The sequence below is a fragment of the Gadus chalcogrammus genome, chromosome 11 (assembly GCF_026213295.1).
Source record: "Gadus chalcogrammus isolate NIFS_2021 chromosome 11, NIFS_Gcha_1.0, whole genome shotgun sequence".
NCBI lineage: Eukaryota > Metazoa > Chordata > Actinopteri > Gadiformes > Gadidae > Gadus > Gadus chalcogrammus.
The window spans coordinates 27,239,582-27,263,029 of record NC_079422.1 but is presented as its reverse complement, the minus strand read 5'-3'; the positions used below and the strand labels follow the sequence as shown (position 1 = coordinate 27,263,029).

The following is a 23,448-nucleotide window of genomic DNA, read 5'->3' as shown; positions in this document are numbered from 1 at the left end:
ATCATCGATTTAAAGCATTTTGTTTTTAATTCTAAATAATAATTCATTAATTAATAATAACGTTTTTAGACCGATAGTTCTTCAGCTCACATTGAGGTTATTATTAGCGCCAACCGGTATTAACCCGGCTGGGCTGGGGAGGGGAGGGGGTGGTAAATATAGGGGAAAGTTGAGCCGTAGTATCAAGTGACACACAGTAACCTAGGTCACCGCTCCAAGGTCGTAGTCAGACCACCTTCACAGCGTGCAATACAATCACAAGCGCTACGACCGGAAACGGCAGAATGAATCCTTCACTTCAGTCACAAAAAACAAACTGTCACTTCATGTACAGTTCGGACGATTTCAGAGAATCTAGAACAGAGGCCTGCTATTTAAAGGACTGGAACAAACGTTGTCTCTAGCTCAGGGAACGGGCCCGTGGCAGGCAGTGTTGGACCTATTCCATAACATAAAGTACTCCTTTCTGCTCTGCCTGCTGGATGAGTAAATAAAAGTTTACCAATGATGCAAAACAAATAAGACCACTAAAGACTAAATACCAGTTTGCAGCGTTTTATCGGTTTGGAACCGGTTTTACACAGTACAAATTTATTTCAGAATGAGTCGAAACTAACGGCAAAATAAACTTTGTTTCACTCTTACAAACCGTCTAGTCAGATGGGTTTTGAACTATATGAAGATTAGAGAGACATACAGTTGGTATGGCAACAATCAAAAACGCAAACCCACGTCTAGGCGTACACTCAATCTTTATTTGGATTAAATCACACACATACTACAAAAATATTGACATTTAGATAATCAGAACTCGATTATGCCATGTGGGAAAGGGACTTTCTGACACACACACACACACACACACACACACACACACACACACACACACACACACACACACACACACACACACACACACACACACACACACACACACACACACACACTCTATCCCGGGGGCCAGGTCATCTGCCGCCCTCCCAGGACGTGGATGTGCAGGTGATAGACAGACTGGGCCCCATGCGGCCCATCGTTGATCACTGTGGACGACATGAGAAGGAGCAGCATGAAGACAGATGGACACTGTCCTGTACATGAAGACAGATGGACACTGTCCTGTACTGTACATGAGGACAGATGGACACTGTCCTGTACATGAAGACAGATGGACACTGTCCTGTACTGTACATGAGGACAGATGGACACAGTCCTACTGTACATGAAGACAGATGGACACATGGCCTACTGTACATGAGGACAGATGGACACATGGCCTACTGTACATGAGGACAGATGGACAGTCCTACTGTACATGAGGACAGTCCTACTGTACATGAGGACAGATGGACACATGGCCTACTGTACATGAGGACAGATGGACAGTCCTACTGTACATGAGGACAGATGGACAGTCCTACTGTACATGAGGACAGATGGAGACAGTCCTACTGTACATGAAGACAGATGGACACATGGCCTACTGTACATGAAGACAGATGGACACAGTCCTACTGTACATGAAGACAGATGGACACATGGCCTACTGTACATGAAGACAGATGGACACAGTCCTACTGTACATGAAGACAGATGGACACATGGCCTACTGTACATGAGGACAGATGGACACAGTCCTACTGTACATGAGGACAGATGGACAGTCCTACTGTACATGAGGACAGATGGACACTGTCCTGTCCTGTACTGTACATGAGGACAGAGATGACCCATGTCCTGTCCTGTACATGAGGACAGAGATGACCCATGTCCTGTCCTGTACTGTACATGAGGACAGAGATGACCCATGTCCTGTCCTGTACTGTACATGAGGACAGAGATGACCCATGTCCTGTCCTGTCCTGTACATGAGGACAGAGATGAACCATGTCCTGTCCTGTACTGTACATGAGGACAGAGATGACCCATGTCCTGTCCTGTACTGTACATGAGGACAGAGATGACCCATGTCCTGTCCTGTACTGTACATGAGGACAGAGATGACCCATGTCCTGTCCTGTACATGAGGACAGAGATGACCCATGTCCTGTCCTGTCCTGTACATGAGGACAGAGATGACCCATGTCCTGTCCTGTACTGTACATGAGGACAGAGATGACCCATGTCCTGTCCTGTACTGTACATGAGGACAGAGATGACCCATGTCCTGTCCTGTCCTGTACATGGGGACAGAGATGACCCATGTCCTGTCCTGTACTGTACATGAGGACAGAGATGACCCATGTCCTGTAGGTGCCGTCTCCGCTCCAGGGAGGTCAGGTGGTCGCTCACCGACTCTGTAGCCTTCGCTCAAACCCTCCTTCTTGGCCTCATTCTTGGCCACCAGCAGCAGGTGACCCAGAAGCTTATCGTTTGAGAAACAGAAAGACAGACTAGAGTCAGTAGTTTGTTCTAAGGTGCTACTGCTGGAGCTGGTTCCTCCGTCGCTGGGCGCCCCCCGGCCCCCTACCTCAGCATCCCCGTCCCGGGCCGCGCTGATCCGGGGAATCTGGACCTTGGGGATCACCAGGAAGTGGACCGGAGCCTGGGGGGTGATGTCTCTGAAGGCCAGACACTGGGGGACAGACAGGACAGGGGTGGGTGAGACAGGACAGACACTGGGGGACAGACAGGACAGGGGTGGGTGAGACAGGACAGACACTGGGGGACAGACAGGACAGGGGTGGGTGAGACAGGACAGACACTGGGGGACAGACAGGACAGACACTGGGGGACAGACAGGACAGACACTGGGGGACAGACAGGACAGACACTGGGGGACAGACAGAACAGGGGTAGGTGAGACAGGACAGACACTGGGGGACAGACAGGGCAGGGGTAGGTGAGACAGGACAGACACTGGGGGACAGACAGGACAGGGGTGGGTGAGACAGGACAGACACTGGGGGACAGACAGGGCAGAGGTAGGTGAGACAGGACAGACACTGGGGGACAGACAGGACAGGGGTAGGTGAGACAGGACAGACACTGGGGGACAGACAGGGCAGGGGTAGGTGGGCCTATTCACCAGTCAGTCCTCGGGGCTCTTTAGGGTTGACTAGCAGATATCCTTGATACAATTCACAAATTGAGAGAATTGTAAACCAAAAAAAAAAAACTTTTCTTTCACGCAGCTCATTGAAGATCTCTGCAGTGACTCTTACTAGTGGGAACTCCTTTGTTGATATCTAGAACAAAACAATTCTGGTTCTGTTGGCTTGGAATAATAACGAGCCAAAATTGAATTTCAGAAATCTGCGATGGAGTTTGAATAGAAGTCTACGTTAAAAGTTGATTTAAGTTGTCATAACGTTAAAGATATACGATGTACTTTTCCACTAGGAAAAAAAATGTTGGAGTTATCGATCATTGATATAAAAGCGGAACCCCTCCTGATAACAACAGGTAGGAGCATGCAGCAGCACGAGCACGCTTCTACCTTCTCGTCCTCGTAGATGATGTCTGCAGGGAGGCTCTTGTCGATAACCTTGGAGAATATGGTGGGAGCCGGAGACCCGTACATCCTGCTGGCCTCCTCCGCCAGGCTCACCTCGTCCCGGCGGGAACACAATCCTCTCTGGAGACAACGGCCCAATTCAACCTGTGGACAGGTGGGCTTCAAGTAAAGGTGAAGAAAATAACTATCCAGAATCACCCCAGACCTCCAACCTGACCCCCCGATCCCCCCAGACCTCCAACCTGACCCCCCGATCACCCCAGACCTCCAACCTGAACACCCGATCATCCCAGACCTCCAACCTGACCACCTGATCCCCCCAGAGCCAGCGGGCTGGGAGATCGATCAGATCAGTAAGGTGTCTGAGGCCGAACAACACTTCTCATATCAGACCTACCTCTGGTCGGAAGGCGAGCAGTGACGGGGAGCGATGGAGCGCGGTGCTCCCGAAGGAACCGATCCGGAACAATCGACGGGAACCCATGGCTGCAGCGGCAGGTTTGATGCCGTAAAGGTCTGTCTGTCAGATACGCTTCTGCTGCCGTAAAGGGAATCCAAATGCTGAAAACCAACGACTGTCGCAAACAATAATAAACGAATCCATTCATAAACCTTATGAGTAAATACACCTCGGGCCCCAGTGTGTTGGTGTCTATCTGTTATTTAACTCATTTAGGAATCATAATATTATAATTGTGATTTAAATATAACACTCCTACTAACACTCTCCGTGCGGTAGTGGGCGCTGTGGAGACAGGAGGGGGCGTGGTCTAGACGAATGACGACACTAGGAAGAACCAGGGGGCGGGGCGTCCGAGTGGAAACATGGCGGCCCGCACACGCTTGTCCTTGCAGTCGTTACTCCGTCGAAATGTGCATTTCTGGAGAACCAAGAGGAGCCTCCACGCTGAGGCGGCCGTGAAGCAGCCCTCTTACCCAGCCGTGGTGCCCTCGCTGACGGCCAAGAGCAAGTCCTCCCTGCGGTACCGCTACGAGCTGCGTCTGGAAGACGTCAAAGCCGCGGCCGTGGAGGAGAAGATCCGGCTTCTGACCAGAATACAGCGAAAGAAGTATGTCGTGTTCCCCCAGACGCTGTCGCGTAACGCGGACCAATGGCACCAACACTTCACCAAGACGGCCTACATCCCGGGGCTGCCCGACGTGTACTCCGAGGTCGGACAGCCTCCGGAGGACTCAGCTCCCGCGGTCGGACAGACAGCCCTGCCCGTCATCGGGGAGGACACGTTCGAGGAGATCCGATCCCTGGTCAGTCATGCGGTTCTCCAAGAGCAGTGGTACATGAAGAAGCGGGAGCCCTTCCTTTACCGGCGGCAGGAGCACTTCGTGGAGCCCTTCATGCGGAACCTTGTCGCAGGGGTCACCGGCTGCCTGGCCCAACACAACCCCCTACTGCTCCTGGCGAGCAAAGGTACGCCATGGCCCGTGTGTGTGTGTGTGTGTGTGTGTGTGTGTGTGTGTGTGTGTGTGTGTGTGTGTGTGTGTGTGTGTGTGTGTGTGTGTGTGTGTGTGTGTGTGTGTGTGTGTGTGTGTGTGTGTGTGTGTGTGTGTGTGTGTGTGTGTGTGTGTGTGTGAGATTAATATGCTGCCCACTATCATCTTATAACAGCTTATGATAACCAAAGCGTTGTGCACACAGGAGGATGATTCGGTCTCTAGTTAACCCACGGTTTTTAACTCTTCATTCTAGATCTAAAACCTGAGGTGAATTTCTATTGGACGAGAGGTCAGAGGATTATTCCTCGTGGCCATCGAAGGGGCAGAGTTGAGCCAATCAGGTTCCAGATCGATGACAAGCCACACAGTCAAATTAGGATACCTAAGCAACTGCCACAGGTAATCAGACGATTGATTCAGACAAACCACTCGTTTTAAACGTAACACCTCCTTAACCACCTGATTCTGTCCTGTGGGCGTGTCTCCAGTTTGCTCCGATGGAGGCTGCCTTTGGATTGGACGTACCGGACATCAAAGTGTCCCCCGACATGATGCCTCTGTTCAAACGACAGTACGACAACCACATCTTCACAGGTAGCGGTGCAGGCGGAGCATAATAATAGATAAAATCGATTGCACCTTCTTAAAAATAACGTGAATAGTCAGAGTTCTCGTGGCTTCAACCGTGTGTGTGTGTGTGTGTGTGTGTGTGTGTGTGTGTGTGTGTGTGTGTGTGTGTGTGTGTGTGTGTGTGTGTGTGTGTGTGTGTGTGTGTGTGTGTGTGTGTGTGTGTGTGTGTGTGTGTCAGGGGCCAAGCTGCCGGACCCCTGCGGCTACGGCCACACCCAGTTCCACGTGGTCCAGGACCGGTACCACCGGGCCCGGCTGGGCAGCAGGGGCCAGGAGGACCAGGTGGAGGCTCTGCTGCGCGCCCAGGGCCTGGCCAGCCTCTTCTGCTGGACCGGGGCGCAGGCCGCCTACCAGGGTAGGGGATGGGGGGCTCCTCCCGTGAGTGTGTGTGTGTGTGTGTGTGTGTGTGTGTGTGAGGTGGGCCTTGATTCAGATCTGAAGCCTGATTGGCTCAGATCGGTCGGGCGTTTCCCTCTCTTCTGCCACAGGTTGGTTTTGGCCAATCCTGGCGCTGGAGGCGGGGGTCTGTAGCATATGATTGGCTCTTGAACGCAAACAAAAAAACTAGTAACGTCTAAATGTATTCTATGTAAAATAATAATATAGTATGTTAAGCACTGAGAAAAGCCCTGTTTAAAGACAATAATACAGCTGCACAGACGCCTTAGAACATCTGGCCTGGTGGGGAGGCTCCTCCACGCCTCGTCCAACAGGGTCACGTTCACCCTCATGTTCTCACCCCCACACCCTCATGTTCTCACCCTCATGTTCTCACCCCACACCCTCATGTTCTCACCCTCATGTTCTCACCCTCATGTTCTCACCCCACACCCTCATGTTCACACCCTCATGTTCTCACCCTCACACCCTCATGTTCTCACCCTCATCACCCTCATGTTCTCACCCACCCCCTCATGTTCTCACCCCACCCCCTCATGTTCTCACCCCACCCCCTCATGTTCTCACCCTCATGTTCTCACCCCACACCCTCATGTTCTCACCCTCATGTTCTCACCCCTCATGTTCTCCCTCTGGTCCTCAGGCTTCTGGGCGCGTGAGGACGTGCCGCGGCCCTTCGTGTCCCAGGCCGTGATCACCGACGGGCAGTTCTTCTCCTTCTTCTGCTACCAGCTCAACACGCTGGCGCTGTCCGTGGACGCGGACGTGGACAACCCCCGGAGGAACGTGCTGTGGGGCACGGAGAGCCGGCGTCTGTTCCAGGGCGTGGAGGACGGCCGCGTGGTCGGTCTGGACGACGGTGTGCTGCGGCTGCTGGTCCAGTTCCTCATGAACAGGCCCCTGGAGGCTTGAGCGCCCTGGGGGGGCCCTCAGCGCCCTGGGGGGGGGGGGGGGGGGGGGGGCTTATAGACCTGACTGCTCCTGGGTCGATCCTAGACCCCCGTTCGGTCCTGGGTCTGTCCTAGGCCCCCGTCCGGTCCTGGGTCGGTCCTAGACCCCCGACAGGTCCTGGGTCGGCCCCTGTAAAGGGAGTGGCCCGTGGTCTATTCCAGGCCCCTCTGATTCTGACAATAAAGGGATCATGTTGAGGACACTTCGGTTGGAACCATGTTATCAAGAATTCAGAACCTCAAAGACTTGATCCCCCCAAGGGGCTTGGGAGTGGCGAGGACGGGGGATGAGTTGGAGGAACCACATCCAGCGCTGTATATTTATGCTTGAAAAGACTGCAAATTGTGTTCATGCCTCGATAAATTAATGCTTTTGAAGTAGTCCATGTGTGTTTTACTGTAATCCACCGCACCACAATATTAATCTAGTAATGTTTGGTTTGGTTGAACAAGGTTAGTCCAGTAAACAGTAGTGTCAGTGAGTAATGGGTTAGCTGCATCATTCATGTCTTCATGTAATTCAGCTTTCCTCCACTAGGGGGCGTGTTGTGTTGGGCAACAAATAATTAGAATCTGAATCAAACTCTTTAGTACCTTTTTTATTTGGATATTTGACGCTTGAAAAGGTTTTTGGTTGCACGTTATGAGTGCTACAGGCACAGCCTCTTGAGGAGGGATATTCTGAGCTGAAAGGTTGAGAAGGGAGGCAGTTGTTTGCCGATGTGTAGAGCAGGTAAAGCCTCATGATCAGCTGAGTCTAGCTGGTACTGTTGGACCGTTTAAGGCACTGCGAAAAAGTGTTAAACACCGGTATAATGAGCGCTGAATTAGTCACTGAAACAAAGTCAAAATTAAATAGATTTGGTTCCAAAGATAACATTAATATTTGGAGTTTGAGCGAACTCCAATCCAAAGTGAGACTGGTCTGAGGTCGGTCCACATTAGTTCATAAAGCGCTGTTCTGTTAATACAATGATCCACAAACACACTTCCTGGGCAAGAGGAATCCGATGGGCCGGTCAGACCTTCCGCTGCCTGGTGGAAGAATCCGTGACCTCTCCACCGGCGTCGTCGGAGGTCCTGAACACAGACAGGGAGACGGAGTCAAGACCCAGGGGAGGGGTGCCCTCCCCAGGGCTCAGCCAGACCAACCTGCATGTGTGTGGAGGATGGCCTGACTGCCCACAGGAGGGCGCTGCAGGTAGGAGGGTCTGCTGTATGAATAGTACAAAAGTGCAACAATACTCACAGTTTATGAGCTTGGTCATCACTCAATGTATTATCTGTGAAGAAAAGAGCAGCCATTGATGCAGGGTTTAAAGTGTCACTACCTTCTGTGATTTATCAGAACCATCACTTTACTGACGGGAGGAGACAGGAGGTCTGGCCTGTGGGGGTTCTAAAGGCTTAGTTATGGCTCCGCGTCGACGCAACGCAAGGGGGTTTTGGACCCCTTACGTCTTTGCGGACCCTCCTTGCGTCCGCCGCAAGGTCCTGACATGTGCCTCCTGAAATGATTGTCGAGGCGACACAGCAGCAAGGGCTGTGATTGGTCCGCTCCCCGAAACCTGACGCAGAACCAAAACAGGTTCAAGACCGCATCGAAACTTCGGGTGGTCATTGCGTTGCATCAACGTGGGAACATAACTGAGCCTTAATACTTGGGGTTCCAGGTGGTGTGTGTGTACCCCTTAGAGAGGTCTAAGACTCTTGGTCCCAGGTGGTCTGGGTCACAGGTAGTCTGGGGTTCCCGATGGTCTGGGGTTCCAGATGTTGTCCGTACCGGGTTGCGGCCCGTGGGCCTTGGTCCTCTCGTACAGCAGGATGAGGGAGACCAGGACCAGCACCTCGCCCACGATCACCAGGAAGGGCTTCAGCGGCTCCAGGAAGGTGATGACCCGGAGGTCCACGCGGCTCAGGGTCACGCTGATGTCGTACACCGCCCCGCAGTAGTAGGCCCCGGAGTCCGCCTCCGTCAGGTTCCGCACCGTCAGCTTGGTCTTCCCCTCCTGGTTGTGGATCTGGTACTGGGGGGAGTCCGGCTCAGGGTCTAGGAGCTCCTGGGAGAACGATGGGGAACAAGGACCAGCGCACTCAGACACACGCGGGTCAGTAGACCTCAGGGCGGACTTCAGGCCACTCCGTCAAAGACTCCAGACTGACTCAGATTTGGGGTCAAGGTTCCAGACTGACTCAGACTTGGGGTCAAAGACTCCAGACTGACTCAGACTTGGGGTCAAAGACTCCAGACTGACTCAGACTTGGGGTCAAAGACTCCAGACTGACTTGCATCTGAAGACTTACGAACATCTCTGATGTACATAAACGATGACCTTTAAAGCTCCACTGCAAAGCAAATTGTTAGCTGATTTCAGTGACTTGGTCAAGTGGGTTGCTGCCCTTTCAATAAGTAGCAGTACGATATCAAAGGCCCCGTTCAGGAAGCTTTAGGACTACTATGTGTTGATTATTATCACGTCCCTGTACACGCCGTATACTGTGTGTGTAATGTGTGTTGCGTTAACAGCAGGACGTGAACACGAATGAAGGGTTCAGCCACCTTGTCGGTTCCGTTGGCCCGGTACCAGGTCCAGGAGTTGGGTTGGGGCTTGGTGTCTTCCATCTTGCATTGGAGGACCACAGAGTCGCCCACGTAGCTGACGATGGGCTTATCTCTCACCTCCCCGACCCGCGGCGCTGGAACACAGACTTGACCATATCAGGATGCCTCCGTTCATACGTACGTCTAACAGGCAGCCGGAGGTTGCTCAAGGGACGCATCTGAAGTCGGTGCTACCTTCTCTTCTCAGTTCCTTTCTTACGGTCAAGCCTCACGGCCTACGTCCTATTGGAGCCCGTTCTGGCCCATAGGGGGTGCTTATCCCTCTTTCTAATAGGTGCTCTCTCCAATGACATCTGACCAATCAGGATCAGGACTGATATTCCAGGCGTGTGATTGGGTCATGGAGGTGTCCTCATAACTGTTTAATATTTAATAATATTAAACATTACATAATATTTACCTGCCAAAATGAAGTCTACTTCCGCTTGATTGTCGAAGACACAGGAGTAATTACCCAAGCCCTCTTCATCAGTGATGCTGAACCTGAACCAGAGAAACACAGCAGTTGGGTCCCCAGTTTTTCTTAACCATTTGTTTTTGATACATCATTTATTTAGCCTTCCATGTTGATTATTGAACTGTACGCCCCCCTCTGAGACCACCATCCATACCCGTCTTTTTAGTGGATTAAGATTAAATTAAAACATCATAAAATTAAACTGCAAAAGAAGAGCAGTGAGCGTCTGATCACCAGCTGTGAGCGGCTTAGTGATGGCCTACATCAGACACAATGGACCAGGGCACCGGAGACAATGGGGGCCTGTCTGAGGCGAGCCAGAGGCATGGGGAACGTACGATGGTAAACACACACTTCTGTCAGTACTCACGCCCGTCGGAGGTCATACTGCTGTCAGTACTCACGCCCGTCGGAGGTCATACTGCTGTCAGTACTCACGGCCGTCTGAGGTCATACTGCCGTCAGTACTCACGGCGGTCTGAGGTCATACTGCCGTCAGTACTCACGCCCGTCTGAGGTCATACTGCCATCAGTACTCACGGCGGTCTGAGGTCATACTGCCGTCAGTACTCACGCCCGTCGGAGGTCATACTGCTGTCAGTACTCACGCCCGTCTGAGGTCATACTGCTGTCAGTACTCACGCCCGTCTGAGGTCATACTGCCGTCAGTACTCACGGCCGTCTGAGGTCATACTGCCGTCAGTACTCACGGCCGTCTGAGGTCATACTGCCGTCAGTACTCACGCCCGTCTGAGGTTATACTGCCGTCAGTACTCACGCCCGTCGGAGGTCATACTGCCGTCAGTACTCACGCCCGTCTGAGGTTATACTGCCGTCAGTACTCACGTCCGTCTGAGGTCATACTGCCGTCAGTACTCACGGCGGTCTGAGGTCATACTGCCGTCAGTACTCACGCCCGTCTGAGGTCATACTGCTGTCAGTACTCACGCCCGTCGGAGGTCATACTGCCGTCAGTACTCACGCCCGTCGGAGGTCATACTGCCGTCAGTACTCACGGCCGTCTGAGGTCATACTGCCGTCAGTACTCACGGCCGTCTGAGGTCATACTGCCGTCAGTACTCACGCCCGTCTGAGGTCATACTGCCGTCAGTACTCACGCCCGTCTGAGGTCATACTGCCGTCAGTACTCACGCCCGTCTGAGGTTATACTGCCGTCAGTACTCACGCCCGTCGGAGGTCATACTGCCGTCAGTACTCACGGCCGTCTGAGGTCATACTGCTGTCAGTACTCACGGCGGTCTGAGGTCATACTGCTGTCAGTACTCACACCCGTCGGAGGTCATACTGCTGTCAGTACTCACGCCCGTCGGAGGTCATACTGCCGTCAGTACTCACGGCGGTCTGAGGTCATACTGCCGTCAGTACTCACGGCCGTCTGAGGTCATACTGCCGTCAGTACTCACGCCCGTCTGAGGTCATACTGCCGTCAGTACTCACGGCGGTCTGAGGTCATACTGCCGTCAGTACTCACGGCCGTCTGAGGTCATACTGCCGTCAGTACTCACGCCCGTCGGGGGGTCATACTGCCGTCAGTACTCACGGCCGTCTGAGGTTATACTGCCGTCAGTACTCACGTCCGTCTGAGGTTATACTGCCGTCAGTACTCACGGCCGTCTGAGGTCATACTGCCGTCAGTACTCACGCCCGTCTGAGGTCATACTGCTGTCAGTACTCACGCCCGTCTGAGGTCATACTGCCGTCAGTACTCACGGCCGTCTGAGGTCATACTGCCGTCAGTACTCACGCCCGTCTGAGGTCATACTGCTGTCAGTACTCACGCCCGTCTGAGGTGAAACTGCCGTCAGTACTCACGTCCGTCTGAGGTTATACTGCCGTCAGTACTCACGTCCGTCTGAGGTTATACTGCTGGTTCTCCAGCAGCACGGGGCGCCGGCTGTCCGCCAGCTCAGACCCGTCCTTCCTCCAGAAGCCGGAGATGTTGTGCGGTCGGTCCTGGCTGCCGGTCCAGGTGCACTCCAGGGCCAGCGTCAGGGGCCGCACCACCTGGACCTCCTCCACCTGGCTCTCCCCTGGGAGGAGGGCGGAGGTACTGCGTCAGAAAGACCCACACCGGCTAGATTCAGACGCTCAGGTTCAATCGCCATGGCATCAAGGAGCTCAGAGGAGAGTGGCGAGGATGGGGATGGGTTGTGGGAACCACATCAAACGCTGTCGATTTATGCTTGAAAAGACTTCATATTGGGTTCATGCCTCGATAAATTAATGCTTTTGAAGTAGACCTTGTGTGTTTCATGGTAATAATCATCCAGACCACAATATTCATCTAGTAGTGTTTGATTTGGAGGAACAAGTATAGTCCAGTATACAGACTAGTAGTCCATGTCAGACTAGTCGTGACTTGAGTTAACACTGGTCGACGGAATGTTTCATCCAGCGGGTCGTCTGCTCCCCCCCTCCTGAGTGAGACTCTACCAGCAGATCACACATGGAGGGCAACAAGGACAGGAGTGACGCCCGGCCAGCAGGCCTTACCTTTGAACACCACACTCCTCACGTCTGAGCTGAGCGGGGGTCCGGAGACCACCGGGGGCAGGGTGGAGCCGGGTCCCCCTGCTTCCCAGTAAACAAGCAGACAAAACCAGTTCACCCACTAAAACATGTGCTGGTTAGTTGAAGACGATGAACTCCTTTTCTCGATCAAGTTCAACACACACACACACACACACACACACACACACACACACACACACACACACACACACACACACACACACACACACAGTGTGTGTCTACAGCACAGACCGTCTCGCCCAGTGTCGTGTAAACGGTGCGTCTGAAGGAATGGCAGCCCCGCTGCAGAACCTCATCTGCCCCGCTGCAGAACCTCATCTGCCCCGCTGCAGAACCTCATCTGCCCCGCTGCAGAACCTCATCTGCCCCGCTGCAGAACCTCATCTGCCCCGCTGCAGAACCTCATCTGCCCCGCTGCCCATCTCTCCTCCCAAGGTCCCTCCATTCAGCAGTCATAGAGACAGATCAGGCAGTGCAATGCTAACACAGCCCCATCACACACACACACACACACACACACACACACACAGTCCTAAACGAGAAACAGCGGTTTACTTGAATGGGTGCCCCCCCAGGAGAGGGACAGCAGCAGCAGCCGAGCACAGAGCTTCACCCCGGAGTGCAGCATGGTCCTCCTGTAGGCTGTGTTCTGTCAGTCTGGTGGCGGAGGGGGGATTAGGGACCCAGTCTGCCTCCGTCTCTCTCCTCTCCTCTCTGTCGGTACAGCAGCTCACGCTGGTGTGCGGTCTGCAGGCTCCCATCCTGCCCCCCCCTCCCTTCCTGTCTCAGCGGTACAGAGTGACGCAGTAGACACCACCGTCTGCCTGTTCCCCAGCAGCAGCCTTCATTATGAAGCCCCAGAGCATCGTCACTGCTCTCCCAGGGGGCTCGTGCTCACAGCGCGACCGCCCGGCAACAAACAGACAGGAAAGACCACCGACTCTTATTACTATATTACTATATACTGTACTATATTACTATATTACTATATACTGTACTTTATTACTATATTATTATATACTGTACTATATTACTATATACTGTACTGTATTACTATATTACTATATACTGTACTTTATTACTATATTACTATATACTGTACTATATTACTATATACTGTACTATATTACTATATTACTATATACTGTACTTTATTACTATATTACTATATACTGTACTTTATTACTATATACTGTACTATATTACTATATTACTATATACTGTTAAGTGATGAGCAGGTCTGGGGAAACACCTGATCCTCCATCGCTCTTCTACTTCAGTAGAAGAGCTTCTTCACTACTTCAACAACTGGCCTCATCTCGCACCCCCTCTGATGACCCACCCTGGATGATCACCTCTGGCCAACCTCTCATCAGCTCCCTCTCTGACTTCACCCTAGTAACAGAACAGACCGTTTCAGAACTCATCCGCAAAGCCAAAACCACCACCTGTCAGCTCGATCCTCTTCCCACCTCCCTTGTCAAAGCATGTCTTCCGTCCATCTCCCCCATGATCACCAACATAATTAACTCCTCCCTCACTACTGGTACTGTACCCCCCACTCTCAAGCTGGCTGCCATCACTCCCATCCTGAAAAAACCTGGTGCTGACCCAACTGACCTTAACCATTACCGGCCCATCTCCAATCTCCCTTTCATCTCCAAAACACTTGAAAGGGTGGTTGCCGCACAACTACAGTCCCACCTCGACACTAACAATCTCCACGAACCGTTCCAATCTGGCTTCCGTCCAAAACACAGCACTGAAACAGCCCTAGTCAAAATCACCAACGACCTCCTCCTTGCAGCCGACTCTGGATTACTCACCATTCTCATCCTCCTCGATCTCAGCGCAGCATTCGACACCATCTCCCACCCTCTGCTCCTGGACCGCCTAGCTGGTATTGGGATCACTGGTGCTGCACTCTCCTGGTTTACATCCTACCTCACCGGCCGTCAACAATTTGTTCAACTAAGCAACCACAAGTCTGGGTGTTCAGGTGTCTCACTGGGTGTCCCCCAGGGGTCAGTCTTGGGTCCACTCCTCTTCACCACTTACCTCCTCCCGCTGGGCACACTCCTCCGTCACCATGGGGTTCATTTTCACTGCTACGCTGACGACACACAGGTCTACATCTCCACCAAACCCACCGCTGCCATCCCCCCCACTTCCCTCATCACGTGCCTGGAAGAGATCCGGAGCTGGTTGAGCAGGAACTTCCTGAAACTCAATGGAAACAAGACCGAGGCCCTGCTCATCGGATCCAAATCCACCCTCACTAAATCACAACACACCCCAGCTCCACTCATAATTATCGATGGATTCCCAGTACCCTTCTCCTCCAAAGTCAAGAGCCTCGGCGTCATCCTGGACAACACCCTCTCATTCGCACCCCATATTCACAACATCACCCGGACTGCATTCTTCCACCTCCGCAACATCGCCAGACTCCGCCCATCACTGACCCAATCCAGCACTGAAATCCTAGTTCACTCATTTGTCACATCACGCATAGACTACTGCAACGCCCTCCTCACCGGACTCCCCACCAAACTCATCAACAGACTGCAGATCATTCAGAACTCAGCCGCCCGGATCATCACCCGCACCAAATCATCTGACCACATCACCCCTGTCCTCATTCAACTTCACTGGCTCCCAGTACACTACCGCATCCAATACAAAACCCTACTCCTCACCTACAAAGCTCTCCACAACCTAGCCCCCAGTTATCTCTGCGACCTCCTCCAAGAATACACTCCCTCCCGCTCCCTCCGCTCAACCTCTGCTGGACTACTATGTATCCCCACATCACGACTCACTTCAATGGGTGCCCGGTCATTCAGCTGTTCAGCACCCAGGCTCTGGAACTCCCTCCCCCCACACATAAAACAGTCAGACACCATTACAACCTTCAAGTCACAACTCAAAACTCACCTGTTCAAACTCGCACACAACGTCTAACTGATCACTGTTTTGTTTGTTTTTTTGTTTTGTTTTGTCTTGTTTTTGTTTTATTTATTTCTTATTGCTTATGTTTATTTATTTATTTATTTATTTATTTTTTCCACAATGTCTTGTTTTTTAAAAAATGTATGATGACTATATGCTCTGTAAGGTGACCTTGGGTGTTTTGAAAGGCGCCTCTAAATTAAATGTATTATTATTATTATTATTATTACTTAATACCAGTACTAGGATTTATTTATATTTACTCAATGCTATGAAGTTACCAGTTGTAACTCATTAAGGGGTGCTTCCCGCCCTCTCTGGGCCCCCTTCACACGGGTCTCAGTCAGACAGCATCTGAGAGACAGAAGGCTGTGGGCCGACGCAGAGACATCCATTCAGGAGCGCGTCCAGCCCCCCGATCAGCTCCATGGGCCCCGCCCGCCTGTTGATCCAGCCCCCCGATCAGCTCCATGGGCCCCGCCCGCCTGTTGATCCAGCCCCCCGATCAGCTCCATGGGCCCCGCCCGCCTGTTGATCCAGCCCCCCGATCAGCTCCATGGGCCCCGCCCGCCTGTTGGTCCAGCCCCCCGATCAGCTCCATGGGCCCCGCCCGCCTGTTGATCCAGCCCCCCGATCAGCTCCATGGGCCCCGCCCGCCTGTTGATCCAGCCCCCCGATCAGCTCCATGGGCCCCGCCCGCCTGTTGATCCAGCCCCCCGATCAGCTCCATGGGCCCCGCCCGCCTGTTGGTCCAGCCCCCCGATCAGCTCCATGGGCCCCGCCCGCCTGTTGATCCAGCCCCCCGATCAGCTCCATGGGCCCCGCCCGCCTGTTGGTCCAGCCCCCCGATCAGCTCCATGGGCCCCTCCAGGGAGAGGAGCCCAGGTCCATGAAGGCCGTTCCAACCCTAGGGGTCACTGCTCTGTCTTTTCCATCCTCCCTTCAGATGGACTGATATTGTTTCAGGAATGTTTCAATAGATTCACGCCTGACAGACCCACGGCGGTGTCAGCCATGCAAGGCGACAGGCAGCTGGTCAGGGGCAGTCAGGGTGAGCTCTCTTACCCAGGGACACCTCCACACTCAGCGAGGGGGAGCCGGGGATCCAACTAGCAGCTTTCTGGTTAACAGTCAACCCGCTCTACCGGTCTCTGGTCTGGACCCGGTCTCTGGTCTGGACCCGGTCTCTGGTCTGGACCCGGTCTCTTGTCTGGACCCGGTCTCTGGTCTGGACCCGGTCTCTGGTCTGGACCCGGTCTCTGGTCTGGACCCGGTCTCTGGTCTGGTCTATGGTCTGGACCCGAGACCGGGAAGTCGTCCTGCTGGGGGTCAGGAGACAGGGCTGCTGCAGGCCCCCCATGTCTCTGACTCTGGGACCTGTCCTCCTGCAGCCCCCCCGTCCCCCTCTCTGGGACCTGTCCTCCTGCAGCCCCCCCGTCCCCCTCTCTGGGACCTGTCCTCCTGCAGCCCCCCCGTCCCCCTCTCTGGGACCTGTCCTCCTACAGCCCCCCGTCCCCCTCTCTGGGACCTGTCCTCCTGCAGCCCCCCGTCCCCCTCTCTGGGACCTGTCCTCCTACAGCCCCCCGTCCCCCTCTCTGGGACCTGTCCTCCTGCAGCCCCCCCGTCCCCCTCTCTGGGACCTGTCCTCCTGCAGCCCCCCGTCCCCCTCTCTGGGACCTGTCCTCCTACAGCCCCCCGTCCCCCTCTCTGGGACCTGTCCTCCTGCAGCCCCCCGTCCCCCTCTCTGGGACCTGTCCTCCTACAGCCCCCCGTCCCCCTCTCTGGGACCTGTCCTCCTGCAGCCCCCCCGTCCCCCTCTCTGGGACCTGTCCTCCTGCAGCCCCCCCGTCCCCCTCTGTGGGACCTGTCCTCCTGCAGCCCCCCCGTCCCCCTCTCTGGGACCTGTCCTCCTGCAGCCCCCCCGTCCCCCTCTCTGGGACATGTCCTCCTGCATGTCTCTGACTCTGGGACCTGTCCTCCTGCAGCCCCCCCGTCCCCCTCTCTGGGACCTGTCCTCCTACAGCCCCCCGTCCCCCTCTCTGGGACATGTCCTCCTGCAGCCCCCCGTCCCCCTCTCTGGGACATGTCCTCCTGCAGCCCCCCGTCCCCCTCTCTGGGACCTGTCCTCCTACAGCCCCCCCGTCCCCCTCTCTGGGACATGTCCTCCTGCAGCCCCCCCGTCCCCCTCTCTGGGACATGTCCTCCTGCAGCCCCCCCGTCCCCCTCTCTGGGACCTGTCCTCCTGCAGCCCCCCCGTCCCCCTCTCTGGGACATGTCCTCCTGCATGTCTCTGACTCCGGGACATGTCCTGGCAGGCAGGCGGCCCTCTTATGTAAACGGGTTAATCCCCCGTCGTCACGTGCAGACGGGAGCCAGCAGCGTGTCGCGGCCCCCGCCTGCATCAGGTCCCTGATTGGCCGCCCCTGCCGTCCTGCCTGGGTGACCCCGTGTGTGGACCAGAGGGCTCAGAGGAGGGACTCCATCTGCCCCCGGATCAGGCTCTCCACAGACAGAGTGTCTGACGGAGGGATGCACCGCCACACACCACACCGCCACACGCCACACCGCCACACGCCACACTACCACACCGCCACACGCCACACCGCCACACCGCCACACGCCACACTACCACACCACCACACGCCACACCGCCACACGCCACACTACCACACCGCCACACCGCCACACGCCACACCGCCACACGCAACACCGCCACACCGCCACACCGCCACACAGAGGGAGTCTTCTCCGTCCAGTCGGCCTCAGCTTGTGGAGGTAAAAACTCAAACTAAGAGGCAGTGAGGAGAAAGGTCCCCGCGGGACCGCAGGGCGTACAGAAGCCCTGCTGCATTCTGGGAGGAGGACAGGAGGAGCCCGGGCGCCATGACGACCACAGAGATGACCCGCGAGCAGCAGGAGGAGTACCAGAAACAGCTGGTGGAGGAGAAGTAAGTCCCCCTGAACCCTGACCTCTGGTGGGTCACATGGTACGGAGCCTGGAGGGGTACGGTAGGGATGAAGAGGAGGGTGAAGGAGGAGGAGATGAAGAGAGGGGAGGAGAGGAGAGGAGGGGAGGAGAGGAGGAGAGAAGGAGAGGAAGGTGGAGGAGGAGAGGAGAGGAGGAGAGGAGGAGAGGAGAGGAGAGGAGGAGAATAGAGGAGAGAGGAGAGGAGGAGAATAGAGGAGAGAGGAGACGAGGAGGGGAGAGGAGGGTGGAGGAGGAGAGGAGGAGAGGAGAGGAGGGTGGAGGAGGAGAGGAGGAGGGGAGAGGAGGGTGGAGGAGGAGAGGAGGAGGGGAGAAGTGGTGCACTGAGTAGGAGGGTTCTGTCTATGACGGTTTGAGGACAATTCTATTTTTAAGCTTTGACAATTATGCTAAATTCAAGAAATGTATAATTAGAATAACAGCAGATGTTATTTTCAGGTTGATATTAAATGTCACTACTAGTGTTTCCCACCAAAGACAGTTAATCAGTGCATTGTGTGGTGTTATGACTGCTCTTGGTATGAAATGAGGAGGACTTAAGGTTCTTGGATGTTTCATCACAGAAGAATAGGATGCAAACAGCAGGATTCATGTTACAGGTCCTTCATAAATAGCCTCAGGGCTGAGAGTGAAGGAGGAAACAGGATATCTACCCCAGTATTATATCAGAACAGATATATAGATATACACATACAATTACCTCTCTGTCTCCCTCATTCTAGACTAAAGTACATTCCTGCTCACCAACATTTTATTACTAATGTTATATAAACTTATCAAAAATCTAAAATCTACTACTGTACTGTGTGTCTAGCTGGCATTATCATAAATCATACGATATGATAATATATTATAATATATACTATAATATATCATAAATGATACCATATGATAATATAATGATGATAAATATAATAGATAATAATTGATGCTATAATATATCATAAATAATACCATATGATAATATATAAGGATACCATATTCTAATCTAATATCTAATGATAGCCTGTGAAAGCCCCCCCAAGGGGAACGCTGATCACTAATCCTCTGAGTGACGTCTGACCGGCAGGGGCGAGCGGGACGCTGAGTTCCTCGTCAAGAAAGCGGAGCGAGCAGCACTACGCTCCTGTCTGAGGGACAAGTACAGGCTGCCCAAGGTGACACGCACACGCACACGCACACGCACGCACACGCACACGCACGCACACGCACACGCACACGCAAACACACACGCACACAACGACTATAGATCAGCATCTCTGGCGTCTGCGTGTTGACACTCCCATGGTGATAGGCTTACTGCCGATAGAGCATGGATAGTGACGCAACACACACACACACAACTACACACAAACATCAGTACACAGACCCAGCCAGACACGCACACACATACACACACACACACACATCAGTACACAGACCAAGCCAAACACGCACACACATACACACAAACATCAGTACACAGACCCAACCAGACACGCACGCACGCACGCACGCACACACACACACACACACACACACACACACACATACACACACACGCACACGCACACACACACACACAGACCCAGCCAGACTCACACACACTAACTCATAGAGTCTTCTGGCCTCACCTTTGAAAAGAGAATTGATGCAAAATCTTAAGGCTCCATCATAAGACTCCATTACCCATAATGCCCTGTTCCCCGTGCAGAGCGAGCGTGACGACAGCATCCTGGAGCAGGCGGGGGACGAGGTGGACGTCCCGGAGGAGCTGCTGTCCATGGTGGAGGGCGAGGGAGGGGAGGAGGAGCAGAGCGCCTCCCTGCTGGGTCACATGAGCACTCTGCAGAACATGGACATGGACCAGATGAAGGAGAAGGCCTCGGCCACCGTCACAGGGCTGCGCTCCAAGGCCGAGGACAAGTGCCACGTCATGTGACCTGGTACTGCTCTGGTGCTGCTCTGGTGCTGCTCTGGGACCCGTCCGTCGAAATGTGCATTTCTGGAGAACCAAGAGGAGCCTCCACGCTGAGGCGGCCATGAAGCAGCCCTCCTACCCAGCCGTGGTGCCCTCGCTGACGGCCAAGAGCAAGTCCTCCCTGCGGTACCGCTACGAGCTGCGTCTGGAAGACGTCAAAGCCGCGGCCGTGGAGGAGAAGATCCGGCTTCTGACCAGAATACAGCGAAAGAAGTATGTCGTGTTCCCCCAGACGCTGTCGCGTAACGCGGACCAATGGCACCAACACTTCACCAAGACGGCCTACATCCCGGGGCTGCCCGACGTGTACTCCGAGGTCGGACAGCCTCCGGAGGACTCAGCTCCCGCGGTCGGACAGACAGCCCTGCCCGTCATCGGGGAGGACACGTTCGAGGAGATCCGATCCCTGGTCAGTCATGCGGTTCTCCAAGAGCAGTGGTACATGAAGAAGCGGGAGCCCTTCCTTTACCGGCGGCAGGAGCACTTCGTGGAGCCCTTCATGCGGAACCTTGTCGCAGGGGTCACCGGCTGCCTGGCCCAACACAACCCCCTACTGCTCCTGGCGAGCAAAGGTACGCCATGGCCCGTGTGTGTGTGTGTGTGTGTGTGTGTGTGTGTGTGTGTGTGTGTGTGTGTGTGTGTGTGTGTGTGTGTGTGTGTGTGTGTGTGTGTGTGTGTGTGTGTGTGTGTGTGTGTGTGTGTGTGTGAGATTAATATGCTGCCCACTATCATCTTATAACAGCTTATGATAACCAAAGCGTTGTGCACACAGGAGGATGATTCGGTCTCTAGTTAACCCACGGTTTTTAACTCTTCATTCTAGATCTAAAACCTGAGGTGAATTTCTATTGGACGAGAGGTCAGAGGATTATTCCTCGTGGCCATCGAAGGGGCAGAGTTGAGCCAATCAGGTTCCAGATCGATGACAAGCCACACAGTCAAATTAGGATACCTAAGCAACTGCCACAGGTAATCAGACGATTGATTCAGACAAACCACTCGTTTTAAACGTAACACCTCCTTAACCACCTGATTCTGTCCTGTGGGCGTGTCTCCAGTTTGCTCCGATGGAGGCTGCCTTTGGATTGGACGTACCGGACATCAAAGTGTCCCCCGACATGATGCCTCTGTTCAAACGACAGTACGACAACCACATCTTCACAGGTAGCGGTGCAGGCGGAGCATAATAATAGATAAAATCGATTGCACCTTCTTAAAAATAACGTGAATAGTCAGAGTTCTCGTGGCTTCAACCGTGTGTGTGTGTGTGTGTGTGTGTGTGTGTGTGTGTGTGTGTGTGTGTGTGTGTGTGTGTGTGTGTGTGTGTGTGTGTGTGTGTGTGTGTGTGTGTGTGTGTGTGTGTGTGTGTGTCAGGGGCCAAGCTGCCGGACCCCTGCGGCTACGGCCACACCCAGTTCCACGTGGTCCAGGACCGGTACCACCGGGCCCGGCTGGGCAGCAGGGGCCAGGAGGACCAGGTGGAGGCTCTGCTGCGCGCCCAGGGCCTGGCCAGCCTCTTCTGCTGGACCGGGGCGCAGGCCGCCTACCAGGGTAGGGGATGGGGGGCTCCTCCCGTGAGTGTGTGTGTGTGTGTGTGTGTGTGTGTGTGAGGTGGGCCTTGATTCAGATCTGAAGCCTGATTGGCTCAGATCGGTCGGGCGTTTCCCTCTCTTCTGCCACAGGTTGGTTTTGGCCAATCCTGGCGCTGGAGGCGGGGGTCTGTAGCATATGATTGGCTCTTGAACGCAAACAAAAAAACTAGTAACGTCTAAATGTATTCTATGTAAAATAATAATATAGTATGTTAAGCACTGAGAAAAGCCCTGTTTAAAGACAATAATACAGCTGCACAGACGCCTTAGAACATCTGGCCTGGTGGGGAGGCTCCTCCACGCCTCGTCCAACAGGGTCACGTTCACCCTCATGTTCTCACCCCCACACCCTCATGTTCTCACCCTCATGTTCTCACCCCACACCCTCATGTTCTCACCCTCATGTTCTCACCCTCATGTTCTCACCCCACACCCTCATGTTCACACCCTCATGTTCTCACCCTCACACCCTCATGTTCTCACCCTCATCACCCTCATGTTCTCACCCACCCCCTCATGTTCTCACCCCACCCCCTCATGTTCTCACCCCACCCCCTCATGTTCTCACCCTCATGTTCTCACCCCACACCCTCATGTTCTCACCCTCATGTTCTCACCCCTCATGTTCTCCCTCTGGTCCTCAGGCTTCTGGGCGCGTGAGGACGTGCCGCGGCCCTTCGTGTCCCAGGCCGTGATCACCGACGGGCAGTTCTTCTCCTTCTTCTGCTACCAGCTCAACACGCTGGCGCTGTCCGTGGACGCGGACGTGGACAACCCCCGGAGGAACGTGCTGTGGGGCACGGAGAGCCGGCGTCTGTTCCAGGGCGTGGAGGACGGCCGCGTGGTCGGTCTGGACGACGGTGTGCTGCGGCTGCTGGTCCAGTTCCTCATGAACAGGCCCCTGGAGGCTTGAGCGCCCTGGGGGGGCCCTCAGCGCCCTGGGGGGGGGGGGGGGGGGGGGGGCTTATAGACCTGACTGCTCCTGGGTCGATCCTAGACCCCCGTTCGGTCCTGGGTCTGTCCTAGGCCCCCGTCCGGTCCTGGGTCGGTCCTAGACCCCCGACAGGTCCTGGGTCGGCCCCTGTAAAGGGAGTGGCCCGTGGTCTATTCCAGGCCCCTCTGATTCTGACAATAAAGGGATCATGTTGAGGACACTTCGGTTGGAACCATGTTATCAAGAATTCAGAACCTCAAAGACTTGATCCCCCCAAGGGGCTTGGGAGTGGCGAGGACGGGGGATGAGTTGGAGGAACCACATCCAGCGCTGTATATTTATGCTTGAAAAGACTGCAAATTGTGTTCATGCCTCGATAAATTAATGCTTTTGAAGTAGTCCATGTGTGTTTTACTGTAATCCACCGCACCACAATATTAATCTAGTAATGTTTGGTTTGGTTGAACAAGGTTAGTCCAGTAAACAGTAGTGTCAGTGAGTAA

General features: G+C 54.0%; 4 protein-coding genes across 5 annotated transcripts; 2 read left to right on the top strand and 2 right to left on the bottom strand.

Annotated features, from left to right (window-relative positions):
* Positions 1-283: 283 nt before the first annotated feature.
* Positions 284-4,211, bottom strand: hint2 (histidine triad nucleotide binding protein 2). 2 transcript variants are annotated; one of them, XM_056601655.1, is made up of 5 exons: positions 3,852-4,211; positions 3,437-3,613; positions 2,468-2,572; positions 2,290-2,362; positions 284-1,040 (listed from the first exon to the last, which is right to left on the bottom strand). In XM_056601655.1, the coding sequence occupies exons 1-5, from the start codon at positions 3,936-3,938 to the stop codon at positions 949-951; spliced, it is 534 nt and encodes a 177-aa protein (XP_056457630.1). In that variant the 5' UTR covers positions 3,939-4,211; the 3' UTR covers positions 284-948. The 2 variants fall into 2 exon arrangements, with proteins under 2 accessions (XP_056457630.1, XP_056457631.1); XM_056601656.1 differs by having other exon boundaries at positions 292-1,040; positions 3,437-3,598; positions 3,852-4,173.
* Positions 4,212-4,234: 23 nt separating this feature from the next.
* On the top strand, positions 4,235-7,610 carry LOC130391487 (39S ribosomal protein S30, mitochondrial-like). The gene is made up of 5 exons (XM_056601653.1): positions 4,235-4,883; positions 5,163-5,308; positions 5,398-5,503; positions 5,718-5,894; positions 6,582-7,610. Exons 1-5 carry the CDS (start codon positions 4,280-4,282, stop codon positions 6,848-6,850), a joined length of 1,302 nt encoding a protein of 433 aa, XP_056457628.1. The 5' UTR covers positions 4,235-4,279; the 3' UTR covers positions 6,851-7,610.
* LOC130392393 (embigin-like) lies at positions 7,480-13,149 on the bottom strand. The gene is made up of 8 exons (XM_056602876.1): positions 13,077-13,149; positions 12,483-12,563; positions 11,836-12,019; positions 9,912-9,994; positions 9,449-9,585; positions 8,672-8,948; positions 8,138-8,171; positions 7,480-7,968 (listed from the first exon to the last, which is right to left on the bottom strand). The coding sequence occupies exons 1-8, from the start codon at positions 13,147-13,149 to the stop codon at positions 7,908-7,910; spliced, it is 930 nt and encodes a 309-aa protein (XP_056458851.1). The 3' UTR covers positions 7,480-7,907.
* Positions 13,150-18,356: 5,207 nt separating this feature from the next.
* Positions 18,357-22,943, top strand: LOC130392392 (39S ribosomal protein S30, mitochondrial-like). Its single transcript, XM_056602875.1, has 8 exons — positions 18,357-18,421; positions 19,529-19,616; positions 20,153-20,265; positions 20,315-20,991; positions 21,243-21,388; positions 21,478-21,583; positions 21,794-21,970; positions 22,656-22,943. Exons 1-8 carry the CDS (start codon positions 18,357-18,359, stop codon positions 22,922-22,924), a joined length of 1,641 nt encoding a protein of 546 aa, XP_056458850.1. The 3' UTR covers positions 22,925-22,943.
* The last annotated feature ends 505 nt before the right edge of the window (positions 22,944-23,448 follow it).

Excerpts from the sequence above, each read along its gene's own strand:
- LOC130392393 (XM_056602876.1), bottom strand. The coding sequence starts at position 13,149 with ATGCTGCACTCCGGGGTGAAGCTCTGTGCTCGGCTGCTGCTGCTGTCC. Across the intron at positions 12,020-12,482 it reads GAGGAGTGTGGTGTTCAAAG|GGGAGAGCCAGGTGGAGGAG; the intron begins GTAAGGCCTGCT and ends CCCTCCTCCCAG. Across the intron at positions 7,969-8,137 it reads GATGACCAAGCTCATAAACT|GACCTCCGACGACGCCGGTG; the intron begins GTGAGTATTGTT and ends GTCTGTGTTCAG.
- hint2 (XM_056601655.1), bottom strand. The coding sequence starts at position 3,938 with ATGGGTTCCCGTCGATTGTTCCGGATCGGTTCCTTCGGGAGCACCGCG. Across the intron at positions 2,363-2,467 it reads CCCGGGACGGGGATGCTGAG|CTTCTGGGTCACCTGCTGCT; the intron begins GTAGGGGGCCGG and ends TCAAACGATAAG. Across the intron at positions 1,041-2,289 it reads GAGCGAAGGCTACAGAGTCG|TGATCAACGATGGGCCGCAT; the intron begins GTGAGCGACCAC and ends TGTCGTCCACAG.
- LOC130392392 (XM_056602875.1), top strand. The coding sequence starts at position 18,357 with ATGACGACCACAGAGATGACCCGCGAGCAGCAGGAGGAGTACCAGAAA. Across the intron at positions 20,266-20,314 it reads GAGGAGCAGAGCGCCTCCCT|GAGAAGGCCTCGGCCACCGT; the intron begins GCTGGGTCACAT and ends GACCAGATGAAG. Across the intron at positions 21,584-21,793 it reads CGACAACCACATCTTCACAG|GGGCCAAGCTGCCGGACCCC; the intron begins GTAGCGGTGCAG and ends TGTGTGTGTCAG.
- LOC130391487 (XM_056601653.1), top strand. The coding sequence starts at position 4,280 with ATGGCGGCCCGCACACGCTTGTCCTTGCAGTCGTTACTCCGTCGAAAT. Across the intron at positions 4,884-5,162 it reads ACTGCTCCTGGCGAGCAAAG|ATCTAAAACCTGAGGTGAAT; the intron begins GTACGCCATGGC and ends TCTTCATTCTAG. Across the intron at positions 5,895-6,581 it reads GGCGCAGGCCGCCTACCAGG|GCTTCTGGGCGCGTGAGGAC; the intron begins GTAGGGGATGGG and ends TCTGGTCCTCAG.